Source organism: Saimiri boliviensis, chromosome 14 (genome assembly GCF_048565385.1).
Source record: "Saimiri boliviensis isolate mSaiBol1 chromosome 14, mSaiBol1.pri, whole genome shotgun sequence".
Taxonomy (NCBI): domain Eukaryota; kingdom Metazoa; phylum Chordata; class Mammalia; order Primates; family Cebidae; genus Saimiri; species Saimiri boliviensis.
The window spans coordinates 48,344,356-48,368,682 of record NC_133462.1 but is presented as its reverse complement, the minus strand read 5'-3'; the positions used below and the strand labels follow the sequence as shown (position 1 = coordinate 48,368,682).

Below are 24,327 nucleotides of genomic sequence, written 5' to 3'. Positions count from 1 at the left end.
TAATCGGGGCAGGCTGGTAAACAGGAAAGGTCAGTGTCCCCCCTCCCTGCCTTTGCCTGCCCCAATGCATCTGTCCGTCTTAGAGCAGATTCCCTGCTCCCCTCCGGAGCATCCCCAGGTCAGGGCAGACCCCCTCTCCAAGGGTGGATGCCCAATGTGCCTACCTTGCCTCAGTCCTGGCCTGGGCGGGAGCTTGGCGGAGCTGCTGAGGTGACAAGACCACCTGGCTGGGTGAACGCTCAGAGAGTAGGCAGCTGGGCTCCTGGGCTCACTCTCGCCAGCTCCCTGATCACATCCCTTTTATGAAGCCCTGTGACGTCTCCAAGCATAGGCCCACTCTGCCGCCCTCCCTCCTCCTCAGACCCTCCTGGAGAGCACAACCCCCTGGCCGCCTGCGCCCCTGGGCTCTGTGACGAGGCAGCCTCTCCTTCCACCCCACCCAAGCCCTCTGACACGGGCTTTCTCCTCCTCACCTGCTCTTTCCATCCCCCACACTCTTTTCCCACCCAGAGGATCCATTCTGCCCCCAAACAATGTGGAAACGTGCTATCTGAGCAGCGTGGGGAGAGGCGTCAGTGTGAATTGTCTTGTTCCCTCTCTGACAAGAGCCACAGACACACCTAGTCTGAAGTAGACACAGTGGCGAAGGACAGGGAGGAGGGAGGAAAAGGGCACAGGCTGACCTGGGGCTCCTCATCCCTCCTGCGCTCCCAGCTCTGTGGGAAAGCCAGGTCAGCGTGGGTCTCCAGGCGGTTCCTGGACTGTGCCCTGTGACTGGCGCAGGCGGGTGGTGGTGGGATTCTCTCCTTTTTTCTTCCTGCCTGCTTCTCTTTTTTCCTCCGTTACTGAGCACTTGCTCAGCACAGGGTTTTGAGGTGAATACACTGTGGTGTGGTCAGAGACCTTAGGTGAGCAGCCAGCTATGAGCAAGGAGGATGAAATGGGAGCTCTAGAAGGTGGGAAGTGCCAGGGGTGCAGAGGGGACTTCCAGGTGGCAGCACATTCAGACAGCCTGCTTGGGAGCCCGCCTCCTTGTTTCACGGCACCCAGCACCATATCGTTTTGTGACTGATGGGGTACAGCACTTTGAGGACAGCGAAAGGCCCCCTTCCCCCTGTACCCCCGGCACCCACTCCATCGCTGGGCACATACAGAGAGGGCCCTCAATGGATATTTGCTAACTGCATGCTTTGCAAGTGACCTTTGTCTCTTTCTTGAGCCTGCAAGGACTCTCTTTACCCTTGGACAAGGGGCTCTCCAGGGCAGGGACTGTTTCTTCTCTTAGGTTGGGAGTCTCCGAAGGCAGGGGCTGTGTCTCCACCCTCAGACAGGAAGCTCTCCCAGCACAAGCTCGACACATACACACATACACCCCCCCCACACGCACACACACCACACACACATATACACACACACACCCATACACACAGATCACACACACACACAGATTCCCTCAACTCTTTGTTCACTGCCCAGCCCATGGGAGCGCTGAATATATGTGACAGAACCCGACCTGGCGGTCCCCTGATGCTTAAGAAGCCTGCCGGCAGTCTGCAGGTTGGTACTCCTCACTTGTCTGGTGCTTGCTGTTAACAGGGGCTTGCAGACATGTGATTATCGCACCCATTAGGGCTGATAAATGCCAGGACAGAAATGATGGCCTATGAGGACAGCACTGACACTCACAGACCAGAACTTCGCTGTGGGGGATGATGTATACGTACCTTGGCCTGCCCTGAAGCAGGAGGTGGATTTAATGGGCTAAAGATGCCAACTTTTATTTTTCTAGACAGAGTCTGGCTCCGTTGCCCAGGCTGGAGTGCAGGGGTGCAATCTCGGCTTACTGCAACCTCTGCCTCCTGGGTTCGAGTCATCCTCTTGCCTCAGCCTCCTGAGTAGCTGGGCCTTCGGGCGTCTGCTACCACGCCTGGCTAATTTTTGTACTGTTTAGGGTTTCTCCATATTGGCCAGGCTGGTCTCAAACTCCTGACCTCAGGTGATCTGCCTGCCTTGGCCTCCCAAAGTGCTGGGATTATAGGTGTGAGCCACCATGCCCGCCCTAAGATGCCAACTTTGAGCCTCAGACACACGCACAGCTTGGGAATTTAATCTTCACTTTTCCTCCCATAAATATAGAGTGGGGGTGTGATGTTGGCCCCAGCCCAGTCTCCTTGGGTCTCTGCACCTCTGCTTCCAACAGTCTTGGCAGCCTCTTGACTCGACTTGGGGATTTGAGGTCAGTCGTTCAGCTCCATTCTTCCTTCTGGACTTGGGGCGGTCCGGATACGATGGGGTGTGAGTCAGTGCTGGGGACTGAGGGAGTGGTTCCCATTCTCCCTCCAGCCCCCTCAACCAATGATCCAAGTTCAAGGAGCTCATCTCTGTTGTTCAGACCATCGAGCTAGTGCCTTGAAGTCTCCGGAACAGCTGTGGGAGCCAAGAATCATTACTCCAGACAAAGGGTAGAGAGCAGATGCAATATCTAGGTTATTACGGAGCTGGCCTTGAGAGCCGGGAGCTGTCCCAGGCACAGATATGAGAGGGGCTGTAGGGGGCTGGGTCCAGCTGGAGGCTGTGGAGGGGTGCTGGCTGTAGGGTCTCCCTGGGCTCCTCAGAGAGCTCATATTCTGCCACATGCTTCAGAGAAAGGGACGGGGAGGGGCAGGGGCTAGATACCACTGGCCATGCCTGTCCCCAGGAAAGGATAAAAATCTGCCGCACTCAGAAAAGCTTTTCCTGCCGTCATCGACTGTCACACATCCTGGGGCCAGCACTTAGCCAGATCCCCAGAAATCTCAGGCACTTACTGGTTGGGTCACCTAGAGTCTCTGCGTCTTCATTTCTTTGGCTGTAAACAGGAAGCTATTCATAGCTACCTTCCCCTACAGCCACACTCAGCTACGACTGCATCTGGATCCCCTTCCCCCATGGGCTCTTGTCAAATGGAGAAGGTGCAGGGGGAAGAGGAGTTGAAGGCACCGCACCTGGGATAGGGGGTCTCAGGGGAGAAAGGGGAGGGGCCCCTGTTCCTGGGGCAGCAGTTTTATCAGCTCTGTGGGTTCCATCTCACCCTACAGGGCTGCTGGCATCATCTGCTTACCTCACTCAGGAAAGGGATGTTGTAGACATTTCCCAGGAAGCTGAAGGCCACAGGGAAAAAGCCCCTAGGAGCAGAAGGGAGAAGGGAGGAGTCAGTCATGGTCCAAGAAGAGAGGCTAGAGGGCAGGAGGCTGAGGTCCACCGAAAGACTCAAGCTCTGGCTTCCGGGCACTGGGGGCGGGCTTGCTTTCGCACTCTTGTGTTCCAAGAGGCAGCCGAGTGACATGGTTAAGAATGAACGCCCTGGCCAGGCACGGTGGCTCACGCCTGTAATCCCAGCACTTTGGGAGGCCAAGGCGGGCGGATCACCTGAGGTCGAGAGTTCGAGACCAGCCTGACCAACATGGAGAAACCTCGTCTTTTCTAAAAATACAAAATTAGCTGGACGTGGTGGCACATGCCAGTAATCCCAGCTACTCGGGAGGCTGAGGCAGGACAGTCACTTGAGCCCAGGAGGCGGGCACTGCGGTGAGCTGAGATGGCACCATTGCATTCCAGCCTGGGCAACAAGCGCTAAACTCCATCTCAAAAAAAAAAAAAAAGAATGAAGGCCCTAGGGTCACAGTCCTTGGGTTCACATCTTGGCTCTACCACTTACTGGCACCATACACACTTAGTCAAATTCCTTAACTTCCCTGAATCTCTCAGTTTCCGGCCATAAAATGTGGCTAACAATAACGGTATGTACATCATAAGGCTGTGTACAAAGAAATGCTCAGGAAATGCTTATTTTTATTATTGTTACTGTCATGATCATTACTCTTCTGGCATAAAGCTTTCTTCTCTTCCTGAGATCTGCCTGCCCCGGGCGTCTTGGGCCCTGGGCGTGGGTGGCTGTTGGAAGCCGTGCTCACCACTATATTCCCTGGTGCCCTGGCTCCCCCAGGCACACAGCCGTCCCTGCCTTTGGCAACTCTGCTCTCATCAGAGATACCCTGCCAAGGCCTGACTGCGGACACATGCATGACTCCTCACAGGGCTTGGGGGCACCAAGGCTGGCATGGGAAGGGATCCCGGTGTGTGGCAGATTGGAGGGGTGATTTGAAATGTGGATTCTGGCTGAGCCTCTTCCTGACCTTGGGCCTCAGTTTCCCAAGGTTTCACTACACTCTGAGGTCCCTGACAGCTGTCATTCGTTTGCCCCTTCTATGTTACTGCACAGTGTCTTTGTCAAGGCTGACTTTCTGTTTGAAGTACAGAACCTGCTGCTGTCCCACTCCACTCTGTAAGCCCTCCATAAATGCTAACTGCTGTCAGAACTTATGTGTCTTCCCTGCTAACCTGCAAGGTCCTTAGCGACTCTCTCCTTGTTCAGTGCCACATCCTCACACCTGGCCCTGCATTTGGCATGCAGTAGGTGTTTATTGTATATTTGACAATTTGAATAAATGACTGTTGTAAAATAACATATATATTTTTATATATCATATTTATTATACATATTTATATATATAATAAATAAATATATATATATATTTTTAAACAGAGTCTCCCTCTGTCACCCAGGCTAGACTGCAGTGGCACAACCTTGGCCCACGGCAACCTCCACCCACAACGTTTAAACGATTCTTGTGGCTCAGCCTCCCAAGTGGCTGGGATTACAGGTGCTTGCCACCATGCCTGGCTAATTTTTATGGTTTTTTTTTTTGTTTTTTTTTTTTTTTGGTAGAGATAGGGTTTCACCATGTTGGTCAGGCTGGTCTCGAACTCCTGACCTCAAGTGATCCACCTGCCTCAGCTTCCCAAAGTGCTGGGATTACAGGCGTGAGCCGCTGCACCCAGCTGAAAAATGATATATTTGAATATGGAATAAATAGATGGCAGGTATACATGAGAAAATTTAAAGCCACACTTCCCCATGTTTCTGAGGCCTAGACCATTCAGGCCAATCGGGGGTTTCAAGGCTGCATTCAGCAAACAGGGGCGCCTATGAGAACCCAGGGATTCCTGAGCCCCACTCCCTTCCATGATTGTAGAAGCCATCGTTCTCATCATTCCCCATCCCCGTTGTCCCCATCCCACCCCTATTCTCTCCACTGTACCCTATAGACATGAAGTCTTCCTTCCCGCCCCCGCTTTCTCTAGGACCCCTTACTTTCCTTCCCCAGTACCCCCCAGACTTCTCTCAGACCCTCCCCATCCCTCAAGGCTTCTCTCAAGTCCCACTTCCTTTACAACGTCACTCTGGGCTCCCCTCTGAGTGCCTACAGGCCTGACAGTGGCCACACTACGGCTGAGTTCCACTCTGCCTTTTCACAGGCCCAGGGCTGACACAGGCCAGGCCAGGGGGTGACACAGGGGCCAGGAGCCAGAGCCCCCTGGGTTCAAGAATGACCTCTTCCACATACCAGTTTGAGACCTCAGGCCAGGGCAACCTCTCTGAATGTTGGTTTCTTTGTGTGTGAAGTGGAGGAGAATCCTATAGTGAGTTGTCGTGATAAAATCAGATGATAATCAGGAGCGTGCCTGGCCGTGTTAGCTCACTGCCCTTCCTCTCCGGCTGGATCGCTGAGATTTGAGGGCAGGCTTCGTGTCTCTTCCTACTCACAGGCACAGTACTGGGAACACAGTCAGCACTCTATTGATATTTGTTGATGGACAGGCTCATCCCTCCAAAGTACCTTTCAGTTTGCTTTAGGGGGCCTTTCCACAGTGTCCACGGTTCACATCTCTTACGGGATAAAGTCCCAGCTTCTGCACTCCCCTGCTGGGGTAATCTCAGCCACTCAGACCCTTTGGTGGGTCTGTCTAGGGTTATAGGGCTTTGCACTCACTTGAACAGGCTGAAGAATCCGTAGATTTCCAGGAACATGCCGAGGAGGGGCCAGCGTAGGAGCACGATAACCACACCACCCAAGAAGAAGCTGGTTCCCTTGAGCTTGTGCCGCTGGAAGAAGAACCAAAAGGTCTTCTTCAGGCCGATGATGAGGGAGAGGCCCGTCAGGAACAGCAGCTGTGGGGGAGGGAGGGGAGCTTGAAGGAAACCCACCAGCCCCCTGAGGAGTGGGGGGCTCAGGCCCGGAGCCAAGCTGTGGGTAGGGGCAGGATGTGCTAACTCTTCAAGACCACCTGAGCGAGAGCTGTCCAGCAATGTGGCAGGATCCCAGAACCTTGATAAGTCTTGCTGGAAACAGGACTGCACAGAGGCGGGGGGATGGACCGGAACCTCTGCCCGTTTCTAGTTGCCCACCCAATGCCCAGAGCCCAAGCACTCTTTCAGATGGGACTTCATTTCTCACCATACTATCTAGGGAAGGTGGGGTTGGGTGAGATTTTTATTCCACAGAAGTGAAGATTGAGGCCTTAGTGGGTTAGGCAGCCACACCGAAAGTCAAACGGACCTTCAGAGGCTCCCCCACCTGCAGAATAACCCTCCAGGCCTCCCCTGGATGCCCTGTCTTCAGCTTGGCTCCTAATGGTCCCTTGAAAGGGCTCAGGCTCTCGTCAACGTGAACTCTGGTTTTCTTCCAGCATGTCCCATGATTCCTTTCTCCTTCTGTATACCTCTTCTCTTGCTGTTCCCATCTCCCTGGAAGCGCTTTATCCACCTCCACACCCATTTCCTTTCCAATTGCTTTCCACCCTTCTCCACTTCAGCGTGCCCTCTTTCCACCAAGCCCTTGTTTCACATTAAATGTGTTTATCCTGTTGTGACTTTACCACGGCCCCTGCCTTCCTCTCAGCCATGTATGTAGTGTTATATCCCTAGCCCCAGAGCGGGATTCAGATGGCAGGGACAGTGTCTGAGTCTCCTTAGAACCCCCAGGGTCTCGCCCAGAGCTCAGTGTGAGCATCCAGGTCCTCAGATTCTTGGTGCCAGCAGGCTCTGTGTCCATTTCCTGTGCCCTCCTCTGCCCAGGCTTGATGATGTCTGACCCTGGATGGGCATGGTCTGAATAAACTTGGGATTTATTTAAAGACTTAAATAAATTTTAAGTCTTTATTGCGAGGACTATCCTGGCAATGGAGACTTCAGAAAGATTGGGGCAGGGGAGTGGGGACACAGGGCTGGGGGACTCACGTTTCCAAAGGCCAGGAGCACGGAATCAAAGTACAGGAGGGTTCCAAAGAGGATGAAGAAGATGCCGAAACCAGTAACGCCCGCTCCAATCTCTGCAATGGGCAAGGAGGTTGTACAGGAAAGGGCTTTGGGGAGCAGGTGGGGACCCTGAAACTTCCTCCTGTGCCACAGGACAGGTGCCCTCTATGAGGGTGACTCTACTTCCATCCAGGAATCTCAGCTTTTATGCTCTCAGGGGATGGTGGGATGGGAAGGGAAAGGAAGGATGGCAGGAAGCTTCGTCTAGCACCTGGGAACTATCCTGTCACTTCTGTACACAGTGGCATTCTGTCCTGCCGCAGCCCTGTGGGGCAGCTGGTGCCGCCCTCACCACTTTATACTCTCAGCCTCCTCTTGTGTCCACATGCCACATTATCCACATCAGTGTCAGGGCTGATCATAGCATCTGCCTCCTCTGCTCCTGCCTGGTGCAACTGAGAACCACCGGAGCACAGCCCACACCACGCAGAAGGGAGCCACTGAAAACTCAGGACTACCAGCCCCAAAGAGCCCCAGAACCATCCGGCTCTCCTGGTCCTTTCTCAAGAGGCTGGACCCCCTGCGCAACTCTCCACACTGTTTCCTTTCTTCTCAGAATTGCCCTGTCTCCAGCCCTCAGGTGGTGACATTTCATACTAGATTGGAAAAACAGAAGTCATCAGGAATGCACTCCTCTTCCCAGCTGGGGACCTGTATCCGAGACCCACCCTGCACCTGCTCCATTGTCCTCCCTCCCTCCTGCCGCAGGCGCCTCGCAGGCCCCGACACATACCCCTCCGCCAAGTCTCAGTTCAGCCCGGTGGCATTGGGCAGTTTGCCAAGGTTGGAGGCACACTGACAGTGAGCCCCCTTCCCAAGGTTTGCAAGCGTCTCAGGGCATTCTTTGAAGCTGCAGGAGTTCGCTCAGAGCCAGCAAATGTAGCCCAGAAGTGCAGGACATGAAGGCCCCCTCATTTGGTCAAGGGCTACATTTCTTTTTTTTTTTTTTTTTGGAGACGGAGTTTCGCTCTTGTTACCCAGGCTGGAGTGCAATGGCGCGATCTCGGCTCACCGCAACCTCCGCCTCCTGGGCTCAGGCAATTCTCCTGCCTCAGCCTCCTGAGTAGCTGGGATTACAGGCACGTGCCACCATGCCCAGCTAATTTTTTGTATTTTTAGTAGAGACGGGGTTTCACCTTGTTGACCAGGATGGTCTCGATCTCTCGACCTCGTGATCCACCCGCCTCGGCCTCCCAAAGTGCTGGGATTACAGGTTTGAGCCACCGCGCCCGGCAAAGGCTACATTTCTGACATTTTGATACATATTTCAGATCACTCCCCTCCAGACAAGTTGTACAAGAAAAGGATACGTAGTTCTGCTTTTCCTTAACCCTCTGCATCACTCAGAATTGTTCATTTTCTTCATCTTTGCTACTAGGATAGTCAACAAATGAAAATTCATTGTATTGCTTCATTTTTAAATCATGTTACCTTTTAAAGTTTTCAATTGTGGCAAAATGCACATAAAACAAAACTTACCATCTTACTGAGTCTTGCTCTGTCACCCAGGCTGGAGTGCAGTGGTGCGATCTCTGCTCACTGCAACGTCTGCCTCCCTGGTTCAAGCGATTCTCCTGCCTCAGCCTCCTGAGTAGCTGAGATTACAGGCATATGCCACCACACCCAGATAACTTTTGTATTTTTAGTAGAGGTGTGGTTTCATCATGTTGGTCAGGCTGGCCTCAAACTCCTGACCTCATGATCCGCCTGCCTCGGCCTCTCAAAGTCCTGGGATTACAGGCGTGAGCCACCACGCCCGGCTCATCTTACCATTTTTTAAATGTTCAGTTCAGTGGTATTAAGTGCATCTCCTGAATTCTTCATCTTGCAAAGCTGAAACTCGACACCCATGAAACAGTAGCTCCCCATGCCCCTCCCACCAGCCTCCAACAGTCACCATTTTACTTTCTTTCTCTATGAATTTTTGACTACAGTGGGAACATCACATAAGTGGAATCATACAATATTTGTGTTTTTGTGACTATTTTATTTCACTAGTAATGTTCTCGAGGTTCCTTCACGTTGTAGCACGTCTGAATTTTCTTCTTTTTTAAGACAGAATAATAGCCCATTGTTCTCTGTATCCTGTGTTTTGTTGATCCATTCATCTGTTGATGAACATCTGGGTTGCTTCCATCCACCTCTTATTATTGTAAATAGTGTTACCATAAATATGAGAGTAAGAAAATAGCTCTTCAAGATCCTGCTTTCAAGCCTTTCCGGTATATGCCACAAAGTGGAATTTGTTTTGAGGGCAGCCATGTTAATGCGAATGAGGTAGTATCACATTGTGGTTTTGACCTGCATTTCCCTGATGATTAATGATCTTTTCATGTGCTCGTTAGCTGTGTGTATATCTTCTTTGGAGAATTGTCTAGTTAAGTCCTTTGCTTAATTTTTAAACAGGTTGTTCCTTTTGTTGTTGAGTTATAGGAGTTCTTTACATATTTTGGGTATTAACTATCAGGTATATGATTTGCAAATATTTTCTCCCATTCTGTAGTCACAGAAGTTTTTACTTTGATGTAGTCTGACTGATGCATTTTTTTCTTTTGTTGCCTGTGCTTTTCGTGTCATGTCCTAGAAATCATTGTCAAATCCGTCGTTGTAACGCTTTCCCCTATGTTTTCTTCTAAGAGTTTCATAGTTTTAGCTCTTATTTTTGGGCCTTTGATCTGTTTTGAGTCACTTTTTGCAGATAGTATAAGGTAAGGGTCCACCTGCATCTTTTGCATGTGAATACCCTGCTTCCCCAGCACTATCTGTTGGAAATGACTGTTCTTTCCCCATTTCATGGTCTTGATACACTTGTCAAAAATTTTACTGGATTTGTTAGAATCAGTCCTCATAATCTCTATGAAATTGTTATTATTATCTTTTGCAGATAGTTGTTAAAAGTGAGGGGGAAAATTATTCTGGTGTTTAGAGGCAGAACTGTAAAAGCAAAAACAAAATTATTGAGACTAGATTTACTGGCTGAGTTATACTTACGACTGAAAGAAAAAACACAGTCATCTTCTGGGTGGTTAATCCTTCATCTGTTGCTATGCAGATTTTAAGAGGATTAGGACCAATTCTAATACAGAAAGGTCAAAGAGCTTCTTTAAAAGAATAATAAAAAATGCAGTGATGGAGCCAGGTGCTTAGTGGCTCATGCCTGTAATCCCAGCACGTTGGGAGGCTGAGGTGGGTGGATCACTTGAGATCAGGAGTTCAAGGCCAGCCTGGTCAACTTGGTGAAACCCTATCTCTACTAAAAACACAAAAATTAGCTGGGAATGGTGGCACATATCTCTAGTTCCAGTTATTCAGGAGGCTGAGGCAGGAGAATTGCCTGAACCTGGGAGGTAGAGGTTGCAGTGAGCCAAGATCGTGCCACTGCGCTCCAGCCTGGGTGACAGAGCAAGACTCCATCTATCTCAAAACAAAAACAAAACAGAAACAAACAAAAACAAACAAAAAATGATGGGATGTAGCATTCAAATTGCAAACTGAAACCTTGCTCAGCTCATAGTCTGGTATCATGTCAGTCTTACTGACCCAGTAAGATTGGGACACAGTGTAACTTAATTTCTCTCAACATATCACGCAGCTGCCCAGAATCCATTTTCTACTCAAAGCTGATTCCTTGTCTTCCTGACAAGCCTTCACAATCTATGTGGGCTCATTCCCTACTTCTATCTCCTCCTCTTGGCCCAAATTAAATTTCTCAGAAGCTGGGACAGCTCAGCAGAATATCACCCCTGTGGGTCATGACAAAGCTGTGTTCTGTCAACACTGCCATCCTCAGAGACAACATTGAGAATCTAGAAGTACATCTATCTGAATTTCCATGAAAATTCTGTGTAGGTCGGAATATTGTGGCGGAAAACCACAGTCGCCTTTCTTTAACCCAAATGATAAAGGTGTTTTAGGTTTTTATGCTTGTTATAAAATATCTGTCGTTGGCTTCCACCTGCCATACAAATGTCTGTCATTCATTACAGCTCTGACTATACACCCTTCCCTCCTCCTCGGTAGGCGTATTTGTGTGGAAACACGATGTGCACATTTTATTGGGTTTTCATTTTGTTTTGTCAAACTATCTGTACGCTCATCCTGTACGCACTTAAGAACAGCCTCATACTCATTTTGTAGAAACAGCGTAAGTTTCTCACATTCCCACGTGATGTCCATTCTCCTGTTTATTCCTCCTTCTTCTGCAGCAGTGACTTGCTGGCTGGCATGGTTATCTCTCTTCCACCTGTTCTACCCTCTTCTTTAAGGGCAGGTGCAATTCCAGGACTTCCCTGTGATGGAGGCAGCCTTCCTTATGGGCCACACTTAGTGCTCTCAGCACTCTGTGGGACACAGAACCCCACAGAAAAGTGGGTTTCTCTCACACAAGCTTCCATCCTGCCTTTGCCTCTTGCTTCTGGAGTAGCTTAGCGATTTTAGTCAAGTTACCCAGCCAGAGATTGCTCCTAGTTCTTTTCAGGCAGCAACCATGGCAGAGAGAGCGGAGGGTGGGGATGTCATACAGATGCCCCCAGGAGTGACCAGCATGTCTGCCGGGCAAGGTCCCCGTGATCCAGGCAGAGAGATCTGGCAGCGCGCCCTCTGCTGGCCTGCGCTGTCATGCTTTCACCCAGCTGAAAACAGCTGGGAGGTCAAGGTCACTTCAGGGAGGCCTGGCCCTCCAGGGGCCACCTAGTGAGAAGTGGAGATCTCCCCAGACCTCCGAGACCAGCTTTAGGTCTCCCTGGCAAGGCACACTGGTGTCCTTGTTTAGCCCCTTGCTCTGCAGCTCCTGAACTGCTTCCAAGAGCCCACGGTCACCTGATATAGACAAGCCAGGCTTCCCAGACTCCTCCTTTGTAGCTCATGTTAAGAAAAGCCAGGTTCAATATCTTTCTTGCTCCAGAAAGCAGCTGCAGCTTCAAGGATACAATGTCTCATGGAGCAGGCAGATGAGTCCTTCTGGCCCCAGGCCGTGCAGCGAGTCTCAGAACGTCACTGGCTTTTTTTCTCCCTTTTCCTTTTCCTTTTTTTTTTTTTTTTTTTTGGTTTAAGCAATCACAAATGTACAGAAGACTTGCAAGTACAGTACAAAGAACATTCTTCTTGAACCATTTGAAAGTAGTTGCCACCTCATACCTGATCACCCCTGAATGCTTTGGTGTGATCTTTAAAAATTCTCCTGGACACTAAGGACATGAACAGGCAATTCTCAAGAGAAGATATACAAACAGCCAAAACACATATGAAAAGATGCCCAGCATCACTAATGATCAGGGAAGTGCAAATCGAAACCGCAATGTGATACCACTTACTCCTGCAAGAACGGTCATCATATAAAAAAAGGAAAAAAAATAGATGTTGGCATGGATGCGGTGAACAGGAAGCCCTTCTACACTCTTGGAGGGAATGCAAACTCGAACAGCCGCTATGGAAAACAGTGTGGAGACTCCTTAGAGAGCTGAAAGTAGAACTACCATTTGATCCAACAATCCCACTCCTGGGTATCCACCCAGAGGAAAAGAAGTCATTATATGAAAAAGATATTTGCACATGCCTGTTTATAGCAGCACAGTTTGCAATTGCAAAAATATGAAACCAACCCAAATGCTCATTAATCAATGAGTGTATAAAGAAACTGATACATATATATATATATATATATATATATATATATATATACATATACACACACTATGAACTACTATTCAGCCATAAAAAGGAACATACAATGGCATTTGCAGCAACCTGGCTGGAATTGCAGATCGTTACTCTCAGCGAAGTGACTCAGGAATGGAACAGTAAACATCGTATGTTCTCACTCATAACAGGGAGCTAAGCTATGAGGATACAAAGGTATAAGAATAGAATTTTGGGACTCAGGGGACAGGGTGGGAGGAGACTGAGGGATTAAAAATTACACACTGGGTACAGTGTACACTGCTTGGATAATGGGTGCACTGAAATCTCAGAAATCACCACTAAAGAAATTATTATTATTATTATTTTTGAGATGGAGTTTTGCTCTTGTTACCCAGGCTGGAGTGCAGTGGCACGATCTTGGCTCACTACAATCTCCGCCTCCCCAGGTTCAAGCAATTCTCCTGCCTCAGCCTCCGAGTAGCTGGGATTACAGGCATGCACCACCATGCCCGACTAATTTTGTATTTTTAGTAGAGACGGGGTTTCGCTATGTTGGACAGGCTGGTTTCGAACTCATGACCTCAAGTGATCCACCCGCTTTGGCTTCTCAAAGTGCTGGGATTACAGGTGTGAGCCACCAGGCCCAGCCTAAAGAACTTATTCATATAACCACACACCACTTGTTCCCCAAAAACCTATTAAAACAAACAAACAAACAAAAACTTCTCCTAGACAGCCAACTACAACCATCAAAACTAAGCAATTAATACTGATATGTGACTGTCCTCGAACCTTCAGACTCCATTCCTGTTTCATCAGTTACCCCAGTAGTATCATTTATAGCAAAAGAATCCGATTCATTATTCTCTGTGGCATTTAGTGATCATGTCTCTTTAAACTCTCTGGAATAGTTCCTAGGTCTTTCCTTGGCATGATCTTGACACTTTTGAAGATTCAGGCCAGTAATTCTGTAGCCATCCCTCCATTTGGGTTTGTTGGATATTTCCTCAAGACTAGATTCAAGTTACCCATCTTGGGCAGAAAGCCCAAGACGTGATGCTGTGCTTTCCTCACTGCATCCCGGTAGGGGGCGCACGATGCCGATTTGCTCCATTGGTGACGTTTCTGTGCTCCTAACGTAGTAATAAAAGGCTCCAGACTACCCCATCCCTGACCCAACAGGGGATGCCTATCACCCTACCTTACCGATGACGCTTTGCACCAGGGCACCCCTAGTGTGAACACCCTTCTTACCCTGCTGGGCTTCTAACACCCCACTCTGGGCACCCCCTTCTGGGTGTTCCATCTAATGGCTTTAAGACTGAATTGTTCAGGAGGAGGAAGGAGGGAAATAAGGAGAGGAAGAGCCTCCGTTCGATTTTTGAAACTAACAATAGTGATTGATAGTATAATGAACACACTGTGCCAGGCACAGTCTAAGCACATACATGCTTTAGGCATATTAACATATTTAATTTTCATAACCATCTGTATTGTAGGTACCGCTATTAGTCCCATTTCACAAACAAAACTGAAACACGGAGGTTAAGTCATTTGTCCGGGGAGTACACAGCAGCTGGCAGAAGCAGAGTCTGAACCTAGTCTCAAGCTCCAAAAAGTGCTTTTTGGGTGGGCAAGGTGGCTCACACCTGTAATCCCAACACTTTGCCAGGCTGAGGCAGGTGGATCACCTGAGGTCAGGAGTTTGAGACCAGCCTGGCCAACATGGTGAAACCACGTCTCTACTAGAAATGCAAAAACTTAGCCAGCAAGGTGGCAGGCACCTGTAGTCCCCGCTACGTGGGAGGCTGTGGCAGGAGAATTGCTTGAACCCAGGAGGCAGAGGTTGCAGTGAGCTGAGATTGTGCCATTGCATTCCAGCCTGGGCCACATGAGTGAAACTCCATCTCAAAAAACAAAAAGAAAACAAAAAATAGAAAGTGCCTTTAACCAACCCAGTCCAGTCCACTTCCGCAGGCAATGCTCTTCTCTTAGCCATTAATGACCTCCATGTTACCAGATCCAATGGGCAGGTATCAGCCCTCATCTGTCAGAGGCCGGCCACTCCCCTGTTGAAACAGCCTTTCTCTTGGCTTGTGTCCAGCACATTCTTGATTTTCTTCCTACTACTCGACCTGCACTTTCTCTGTCTCCTCTGCCAGCTCCTACGTCTCTCTCCTCTTCTTGGGATTTGAATTGCACACGGCTTGTGCCTGAGCTCACGTCTCTTCTCATTCTATTTCCACATGTATCCCCATGTGTTTATTTTGTTTTAAATTTTGTCTTAAAGCTGAGATCTCATTATGTTGCTCAGGCTGGAGTGCAATGGCACAGTCATAGCTCACTGTAGCCTTGAACAACTGGGCTCAAGGGATCCTCCCACCTCAGTCTCCTGAGTAGCTGGGACTACAGGTACATGGTCACCATGTCCAGCTAATTTTTAAAAATCAGTTTAAATTTTTTTGTTGTTGAGACAGGGGTTTTGCAAGGTGTCCAGGCTGATCTTGAACTCCTGGCCTCAAGCTATCCTCCCATTTTAGCTTCCCAGAGTGCTGAGATTAGAGGCATGAGCCACCACACCCAGCCTCTCACATCTTTAAACATCCTTTGTAGGCTGATGACATTGATGTCTTTCTAGTCCAGGCCTCTCTTGGGGCTTTGAAACTCACACTTAACTGCTTACTTGGCATCTCTGCCTGGCTTTTTCTCAGCCATCCTGAACTGGGCTAATCTTGATCCCAAACTGGGCTATTTATCTTCCTTTTTTCAGCTTGTGCCTCCCTTGGTTTTCCCCAAATGAGTAAACATGTCACCACTGCCCACCCCACCACTTAAGGCAAAAGCCCACCCCTCTCCCATGCAATCCACTGCTAAGTTTTCTTTCCTTCTTCCAAGATATATGTTGTGAACTGTCCACCTCTCTCCATTCTTACCACCTACTTCCTGGCCACGATCATCTCTTCCCTGGACTCTTGCAGTAGCCCGCACTGGGCCTCCTGCTTCATTCCTGCACCCTCCCAGTCCTCCTCCACACAGCACTCAATGGCCTTGCAAAACATATAACCTGATCATGTCAGCATACGGCCTAGACTCCTTCACAGCTGCCCACTGAGCTAAGACTGCAACAGCCCCTCGTCCACACCACGGCTCACAGGCCCTGCCTGATGGGGCCCAGGCCTGCCTGGCCACCTCTTCTCCTGCCACCGTCCCTCCTGCCTGCCACGCTGCAACCACACTGTTCTCCATGGCTTCCGTGTGAGCCCTCTTGGCTCAGGGCTTCGGTAGATGCAGTCTCCTGGCCTGCACTACCCTCCCTCTCACTTGTTACTTGACAACGCATGCTCATCCTTCAGATCGCAACTGAAATGTCAGTTGCTCAGGGAAAGCTGGTCCACTTTGTTCCCTGACCTAAATCTGGTTCCCTCATTTCTCCCTCACAGGACTTGCTTATCACATTTGGTAAGAGTATGTTTACTTGAAGGCTACTCGGTTTAACAAAGTGTCAGTGTGCTACTGGGTTGAGGACCCAACCCTTCTCTCTCTATATTTTCATTCACCAGGTTCGTGGTTTTCACCTGGGGTGAGGGGGTTGTAGCAGGGAGGGGACGGGAAGTAAATTTCTTTCCCAGGGCACATTTGGCAATGTTTGAGGACGTTTTTGATTGTCACGACTTGGAGTGGGGGGGTGCTACTGGCATGCAGTGGGTAGATGCTACTAATATCCTATAAGGTACAGGACAGGCCCCCACAACAAAGAATTATCCTGCCCCAAAATGTCAGTGGTGTGGCGGTGAGAAACTGTGCCTGCCCTCTCGTGGACACTCATGGTCCTAAAGAACATGGCTGTGCAGATTACTCCCTCCTTCCTCTCTCCAGCCCAGGCCTCTCCCTGGAACTCCAGACTCACATACGAAACCGCCTACCTGACATCTCACCCGGAAGTTTAACAGCACAAACAAACTCGACACATCTAAAGCCCAACTCCTGCTTTCCCCCCACCTCCACCCTTCCCATCGCAGAGGTGAAAAATCTACAAGGCATTCTTGAGTCTTCTTTCTCTCACACCCTACATCCAATCCATCAGCAAATCCTCAGCAGTTTCCTCAAGGCAGATTCAGCATGGACCACATCCCACTAATCCCCTGCTAACACCTTAGTCTCCTCCACCTTTGCACACAGAGAACTGGCTTCCCTGGCTGTGCGTGGTAATCCCACGCCTGTAATCCCAGCACTTTGGGAGGCCGAGGCGGGTGAATCACTTGAGTTCAGGAGTTGGGAGACCAGCCTGGCCAATGTGGTGAAACCCCGTCTCTACTAAAAATACAAAAATTAGCCAAGTGTGATGGTGCCCGCCTGTAATCCCAGCTACTCCGTAGGCTGAGGCAGGAGAATCGCTTGAACCCAGGAAGTGGAGGTGGCAGTGAGCTGAAATTGTGCCACTGCACCCAGCCTGGATGAGAGAGTGAGACTCTGTCTCGGGAAAAAAAAAAAAAAACAACAACTGGCTTCCCTGCCGCTGCCTTCATACCTCCACGGTCTATTCTCTACCCAGTACCCAGAGTGATCTTTTAAACACAGAAATACAACATATCACACCCCTGCACAAAACCCTCCAATCATTTCTTATCTTATATAGATAAAACCAAGGTCATCTCAGTGACCTCCCTGACCCCAACTCCTAGGATTCTCCCCCTCCTTACTTTGCTCCAGGCACACCCACCTCCTTGGTGCTCCTCAAACACACCAAGTATGCTCATTCTCAGGGCCTTTGCACCGTCCGTCCCTGCTTCCTGAACCGTCTCCCCTCCAGAGAGCCGCCCGGGTTGGCCTCCTCACTTCCTATAGGTCTCTGTGTAGTGCTCTGCCCTCTATATAAAACAGCAACCCCGCCTGCTTTGAACTCCATAGTCCCCTCTTATTTTATTGTCGTCTGGAGGACTTACTATCTTCTAATATATACTATGTATTTCTTTCTTCTTCTTCTTTTTTTTTTTTTTTTTTTGAGACACAGTCTTGCTCTGTCCCCAGGCTGAAGTGCAGTGGCATGATCTCAGCCCACTGCAACCTCAGCTTCCCAGGTTCAAGAGATTCTCCTGCCTCAGCCTCTCAAGTAGCTGGGACTACAGGCGCGCACTACCATGCCTGGCTAATTTTTGTATTTTTAGTAGACACAGGGTTTCACCATGTTGGCCAGGATGGTCTCGATCTTTTGACCTTGTGATCCACCCGCTTTGGCCTCCCAAAGTGCTGAGATTACAGGCGTGAGCCGTCACACCCAGCCCTCCATACTTTTTTCTGTTAATGACCTGTCCTCCCCTCTAGAATGTAAGCAGGGAGTCTGTTTCATTTAATGTTGGACATTCTATATCCAGGACAGTGCTTGGCACACAACAGAGACAAATCTGTTGAGTGAACAAAAAAATGTTGTCACCACTTCTCAGATGAAAAACCAAGGCCCAGAGCCTTTAAGTAACTCATCCAAATGAAGCCACAGTTCCTCCCATTGCCCAGACCTGTTACAAGACTTCCTCCCTACCTCTTTCCCAAAAGAAGGGGAAGGATATTTAGGACGGAGGGTATGGTGGTTTGGGCAGGGAAGTGGAGTTTAGTTTCTGAAAAGAAGCCTTCAGGACCACAGGAGACCTTGATGGTTGTGGGGAAAGATGTGTGAATGGGCAGAGGCCTCCTGAGTCCACCTTTGTGGCAACCCAGTTCTAAGAACCCGGGATGGGAAAGGGGTCAGTGTCACTGGGGAACCTGCCAGGTCCCCTGAGCACCAGCCTCTGGCTACCTGTGAGCCCTGAGCAATCCCCACTGACTGGAGAGCAGGGGAGCCACACCCCAGCCTGCCTGCTGCCCCAGGGTGCCAGCACAGCAGCTCCCAGCCCCTGGCTCCAGAGTTCACGCTGATAGGTTTCCCAGAGACAGGGAGCCTGGCTGGGAGAGAGAGCGAGCCAGCAGGGAGCCTAGCCCGGATAGCCCATTGCAACCCCACACCCTCCACTCACTCTGCCATTCGGTGATGGAGATCATGCCGCACTCAGCCTGGGGGGGCCTTTCTGGTGGAAGCAGGCAAGTGGAGCGTGACCCAGAGGACTCAGCTGGTACAAGGTCACAGGAAGCTGACCCTTGGTAAGTTGCGAAATGAACCTGTGGCAAATCATTAACTCCCTCTCCAGCCCATGCCCCACGCCCCGCACACCACACAGGTGCCCGTGTGTTCTGCGTCTCTCATCTGCCCTTCAAAACTTAGACTGTATACGGAAGCACAGGGATAGAGAGGATGCTCAGGTTTCTTGCTTGGTTTGGTGGTGTGGGAAGAGTTGGCATCCACTCATCTCTTTGGGAATGTACTAAATTCATTTTGAAAGTCAAGCTTTTTGCTTTCTGCTATTACACTTGCTAGGCGCTGGGAGGCGATGAGCGACTGTACAAAGCCTGTTGATGACCTAATGGCATGGCCAGATCCAGTTAAATCAATGGCAGAAGCGCCATCGGGGAAGTTAGACATGAAGGGCTTCAACCTCCTCGACCTCCTTTCCCCAAGCGGTGTATAGCTTTGAACTGACTGTGAGGTTGAGCTATGGAAGACAGAGCCCTGAATTTGGGTTTGGGGTAGGACTGTTCGATTCAGGGGGCCTGGTTCTAGTCTACCCACCAACTCTGTAGACAGGGATTCGTCCTTTCCTCCTCTGGGCCTGCAAAAGAAGGGGTAGTTAGTTCCTAACATCCTTTTTCCTGTCTCAGAGCAGAGGCTCTCAACGCCAAGAGAGCCAGCATCCACTCTGCAATGTCTCTTCTATCCAGACATGAAGAAATGAATTTCATAGATGATATGACTAATCTACATACATCATTTTAAAAATGCAAATAGACCAGGCATTCAAAATGCATATGTCTGTAATCCCAGCATTTTGGGAGGCCAAGGCGGGCAGATTGCTGGAGCCCAGGAGTTTGGGCTCAGTGGTTTGAGCAGGGGAGTGGCCCTCAGGGCCATAGGAGACCTTGATGGTTGTGGGAAAGATGTCTGAATGGGCAGAGGCCTCCTGAGTCCACCTTTGTGGCAACCCAGTTCTAAGAACCAGGGATGGGAAAGGGATGCCCTGGGCACCAGCCTCTGGCTACCTGTGGGCCTTGAGCAACCCCCACCTGCTGGAGAGCAGGGGAGCCACACCCCGCCCTACCTGCTGCCCCAGGATGCCAGCACAGCAGCTCCCAGCCCCTGGCTTCAGAGGTCATGCTTGTAGCTTTCCCAGAGACAGTGAGCCTGGCTGGGAGATAGAGACCTTTCGTAGAGACCTTGTCTCTACAAAACTAAAATAAAATAATTAGCCAGATGTGGTGGTTTCTGCCTGTAGTCCCAGCTACTGGGGAGGCTGAGATAGGAGGATTGCTTGAGCTCAGGAGGTAGAGGCTGTGATGAGCCGTGGTCAAGCCATGCACTCCAGCCTGGGCAACGGAGCGAGACCCTGTCTCAAAAATAACCAAACAACAACAACAAAACGTAAGAAAAGCTAACATAATTTTTTAAATGTTATTTTTTTAATTATATGGGTGCAGCGGCTCATGCCTGTAATCCCAGCACTGGGAGGCCGCGGCTGGCGGATCACCTGAGGTCAGGAGTTCAAGACTAGCCTGACCAGCATGGAGAAACCCCATCTCTATGAAAAATACTGTTTGTATACTGTCAAAATAGCTCCCGTGGAATGGGGTCGCCATGGTGTACCATGGACACATAGACCTCTGTCTTGAAATGCGTCAGTGTTAAGGCAAAATTCAGTCTCTGGGATCTTAAAAGGCCTTAGAGACCATATATTTCCCGTGGGCAATGGGGGATAGGATGGATTTGGGAAGTGAAAAGAAGATAAAAGCGGTGTAGAGGAATTGCACGTGGACCCCTGGGACAGTGTTGTAAAGACAAAGCACGACATTTCCACACGTAATTGTGACAACATTGGTGTTCATCTTTGGGCTGCAAAACACTTGAAACATATAAAGGATGGCAATAATATGGAATAAACTCTAAAACCTTTATTAGGGAGACCCAGTGAGATCTCTTGCATCTCAAGTATCTCTGCTTTCATGACTGGTTCTCTCACGTCTCCTCTGTTAAATATTTCAGTCAATTTCTTTGTATTCAGTATCACCTAGTGATAGAAACTCTTTTCAATCAGATATGTAGCAGTGGAAATCTGATAATCTTCTATGTAGACAATGCATGGAGTCGATTATTCAATAATTTTGAGACAATGCCTTTATCCTTTTAAGCTTCTGCTCTGTAACTATCTCTTAACTTTCTGAATTTTTGTGAAATTTATTTTTAAAAGCTTATAATAACTTTTTGGTATTACTGTCAATTTAAATATGACCAACCTTTACTGGTAGTGGGTTTAGTTCAGTTGCACATTCGAAAGTTGTGCAGGACATGGGACAATTCTTTGTTTCGGAAATCTGTCCTGGGCATTGTAGTCACTAAATGCCAATAAGAATTTTGCACCCTTGAGACAACTGAATGCCCCTAGGGGCCAGTATCATCCCCATGGAAACCACTGATAGGTTAAAAGGTTCATCCTAGCTTCATGAAGGCGTTTGATGTATCCTTTTTGTGCCTCAGCTTGTTGGATAATTGTAGTACCTATGACTGACATAGAGGATGAGAATTAGTGAGTAAATACATGTGAGGGGCATAAAACCAGGTACCTGGCACATAGTAAGCTCTTAATGAACCACTGCTATTGCTATTACTGTATAGTTATAATAGTTACTATTGTTATTCACATTATTATTAATATTATGTTAATATGCTTTTATATGCAAGACTTCTACTGTCATCTCAAGTTATGGTCCTAAACCGCTCCCACAGGTGTGTAAAACAGCAGCTGGGGATGCCTCTCCCTGCCCCCACCTCCAGCCATGGAACCCACCTGTGAACTCAGGAAAATTAAATGCTCATGAAACTGGACCCTCCTGGCATGATTCTCTGGGTACTGGAACTGAGCCCAGAAGGGGGTGCTCACAACTCACCCTTCTGGAGAGGGACCTCCATAGGGACAAACCCAGGAAGGGGATATGCAGGCCCGGGAAGGCTAGGGCTAGTCCTTGACCCCAGGCCAGTCTCATGACCCTGCCATATGAGAAAGGGGTGGGGTAGTATGTTACTCCCTGGGCTGGAGGCGCAGAACTGGCAGAGAAGGGACACTCCAGGGACAGCACGGGCCCTGGTGATGTCTTCCAGCAAAGGCTATAGAGCTAGCAAAGGAGGGTTCCTGGCAAACCTCCTCCCTCTTTCCACATCATGCCCCTCCGGGTGGCCAGGGAGCCTTTGCAACCTCACCACTTCCATTCCCTCACATTTGGAAGTGAATTGGAGTTTTCAAAGTGATTTTCATCCATTTTCTCATTTCCCTTTCTTGAAAGTTCCATAAGATGGTTTAATTTACCCATTTTCCAGGTAAGGACACTGAGACTCAAGAATTTAGTGACTTGTCCAAATCTTCATGTGGCTAGCAAGGAGCACCTTGCTAGGGCCAGGAGTTGAGGGTGACATGCCACCTTCTCTTATTAGTCTCTGCAACGAGGTGAGGCTTGGGATGAGAGGAGGGCCGTGGCATGACCCTAGTTCCTTGGCAGCAGCAGGGTCTGAGGCTTGGCTGCCTGCCTGAGCCTGCGTGCCTCTCTTCAAAAGTAAATAAATGATCATGCAATTACACTGCTCCTTTTATTTATTTATTTATTTTGAGACAGAGTTTTACTGTTGCCCAGGCTGCATGCAGTGGCATAATCTTGGCTCGCTGCAACCTTTGCCTCCAGGTTCAAGCAGTTCTCTGTCTCAACCTCCCGAGTAGCTGGGATTACAGGTGCCCACCACCACACCCAGCTAATTTTTTGCATTTTTGGTAGAGACAGGGTTTCACCATCTTGACCCGACTGGTCTTGAACTGCTGACCTCGTGATTCACTTGCCTTGGCCTCCAGAAAGCACCACTCCTTAAAGGGCATTCTGCTAGTTGCATTTTCATGTACATTTCCTCAGCTACTGCCCTCTTTTTGCAAATCCCAACCTGGCTTGATCTGGGCAGAGAATGTCGCAGGCACCAGCCGTCATCAACCCTTGAGAGGAGGAGCCAGCCTGTGTTGGTGGATGCAGTGACGCCCATTGGTGCTCTGTGGTCTCACATTCTACCTCCTCCCCAATCCCTTGCCACTGGCTCTGGCCCAGACGGAGGCTGCAGATAGAGGCTCAGCCCCTCTGGAAAGTGATGAGTTCTCCAATATTCAGCCCCCTACCCCAGCCTCTGATGCAGGCCCTCCCCCAGAGCCTATATCTGGTCACAGCTCTCCCTGGTTCACAAAGTACATCATCCTGGGGATGTGACAAAATCCAAAATAGAGTCAAATTTTTAAAATGACCACCCCCGTACTAGCCGTTAGAAATGGGAACAGGTGCCGGGCACAGTGGCTCACGCCTGTAATCCCAGCACTTTGGGAGGCTGAGGCAGGTGGATCACGAGGCCAGGAGATGGTAGACCATCCTGGCCAACATGGCGAAACCCCATCTCTACTTAAAATACATAAATTAGCTGGGCATTGTGGTGTGCGCCTGTAATCCCAGCTACTTGAGAGGCTGAGGCAGGAGAATCGATTGAACCAGGGAGTCGGAGGTTGCAGTGAGCCGAGACTATGCCACTGCACTCCAGCCTGGTGACAGAGTGAGACTCGGGAACAGGTGTCTCTGTTCAGCTTCAGTCATGAAAGCTGGCATAAGATCAGGAATGAGAGGAAGCTTGCTTTCTCATCTCCCCTTCCCACGTTTTCTTAAGCCAGCCCTCCCTCAGACAACCTGCAGAAGCCGAGCTGAGCCCGCCAGCCTCCCAGGGGCACTTCTTCTCTTCCACTACCCACCCCACACAATTTGCCAGGTTTCTTGACTCTTGTTCCCCACAGTAAGATTCCAAACTGAGAAGCGCTGGTAAAGCCCTTCCTACTGAGTGTCAGTACCTGATAACCACTAAACACCTGCCAGGAGAGATAAACCAAAGGGATTGAGGCTGCATGAGAATTGGGGTGGTGTCATACTTCCCACCAAATTATACACCTTCTTGTAAGGTGGCAATATGGCACATTGTGTAGTTATCAAGAAAGACTGGGAATTCATTTTCTTCTGCTGCTGTCTTACACTTTGTCTCAGAGTCAAACCAGGGGAAGGTGCCAGGGCCTGAAGCATCTGATACTCTCATTATACAGAACCTTGGGACAAGCCCTAATCTGGGGTCACCTGGATGGAAACGATGATGCTGGTGTTGGCAGCTTGCCGTCGCTCCTCCAGCTCCTGGGGATGGCGGCCGTGAAGAGCAGGCTAAGGCATGGGCGAAGAAGAGAGCTTATGATTTGCACCCAGCCTATTCCCCAGCCCCCATTCCCCTTTCCTGCCAACCCCATAAGCTGCCACACACTCTGAGGGTGGACACAGAGTAGGAGACACACACCACA

At 49.5% G+C, this 24,327-nt stretch overlaps 1 protein-coding gene across 2 annotated transcripts; it reads right to left on the bottom strand.

Moving 5' to 3' along the window:
- Positions 1-2,085: 2,085 nt before the first annotated feature.
- Positions 2,086-18,954, bottom strand: GOLT1A (golgi transport 1A). Of its 2 annotated transcripts, none has more exons than XM_003938316.4 (5): positions 18,847-18,954; positions 7,121-7,212; positions 5,874-6,052; positions 3,101-3,164; positions 2,086-2,427 (listed from the first exon to the last, which is right to left on the bottom strand). In XM_003938316.4, the coding sequence occupies exons 1-5, from the start codon at positions 18,869-18,871 to the stop codon at positions 2,389-2,391; spliced, it is 399 nt and encodes a 132-aa protein (XP_003938365.1). In that variant the 5' UTR covers positions 18,872-18,954; the 3' UTR covers positions 2,086-2,388. The 2 variants fall into 2 exon arrangements, with proteins under 2 accessions (XP_003938365.1, XP_010347214.1); XM_010348912.3 differs by having other exon boundaries at positions 2,097-2,427; positions 5,874-5,986; positions 18,847-18,943.
- Between the last annotated feature and the right edge of the window lie 5,373 nt (positions 18,955-24,327).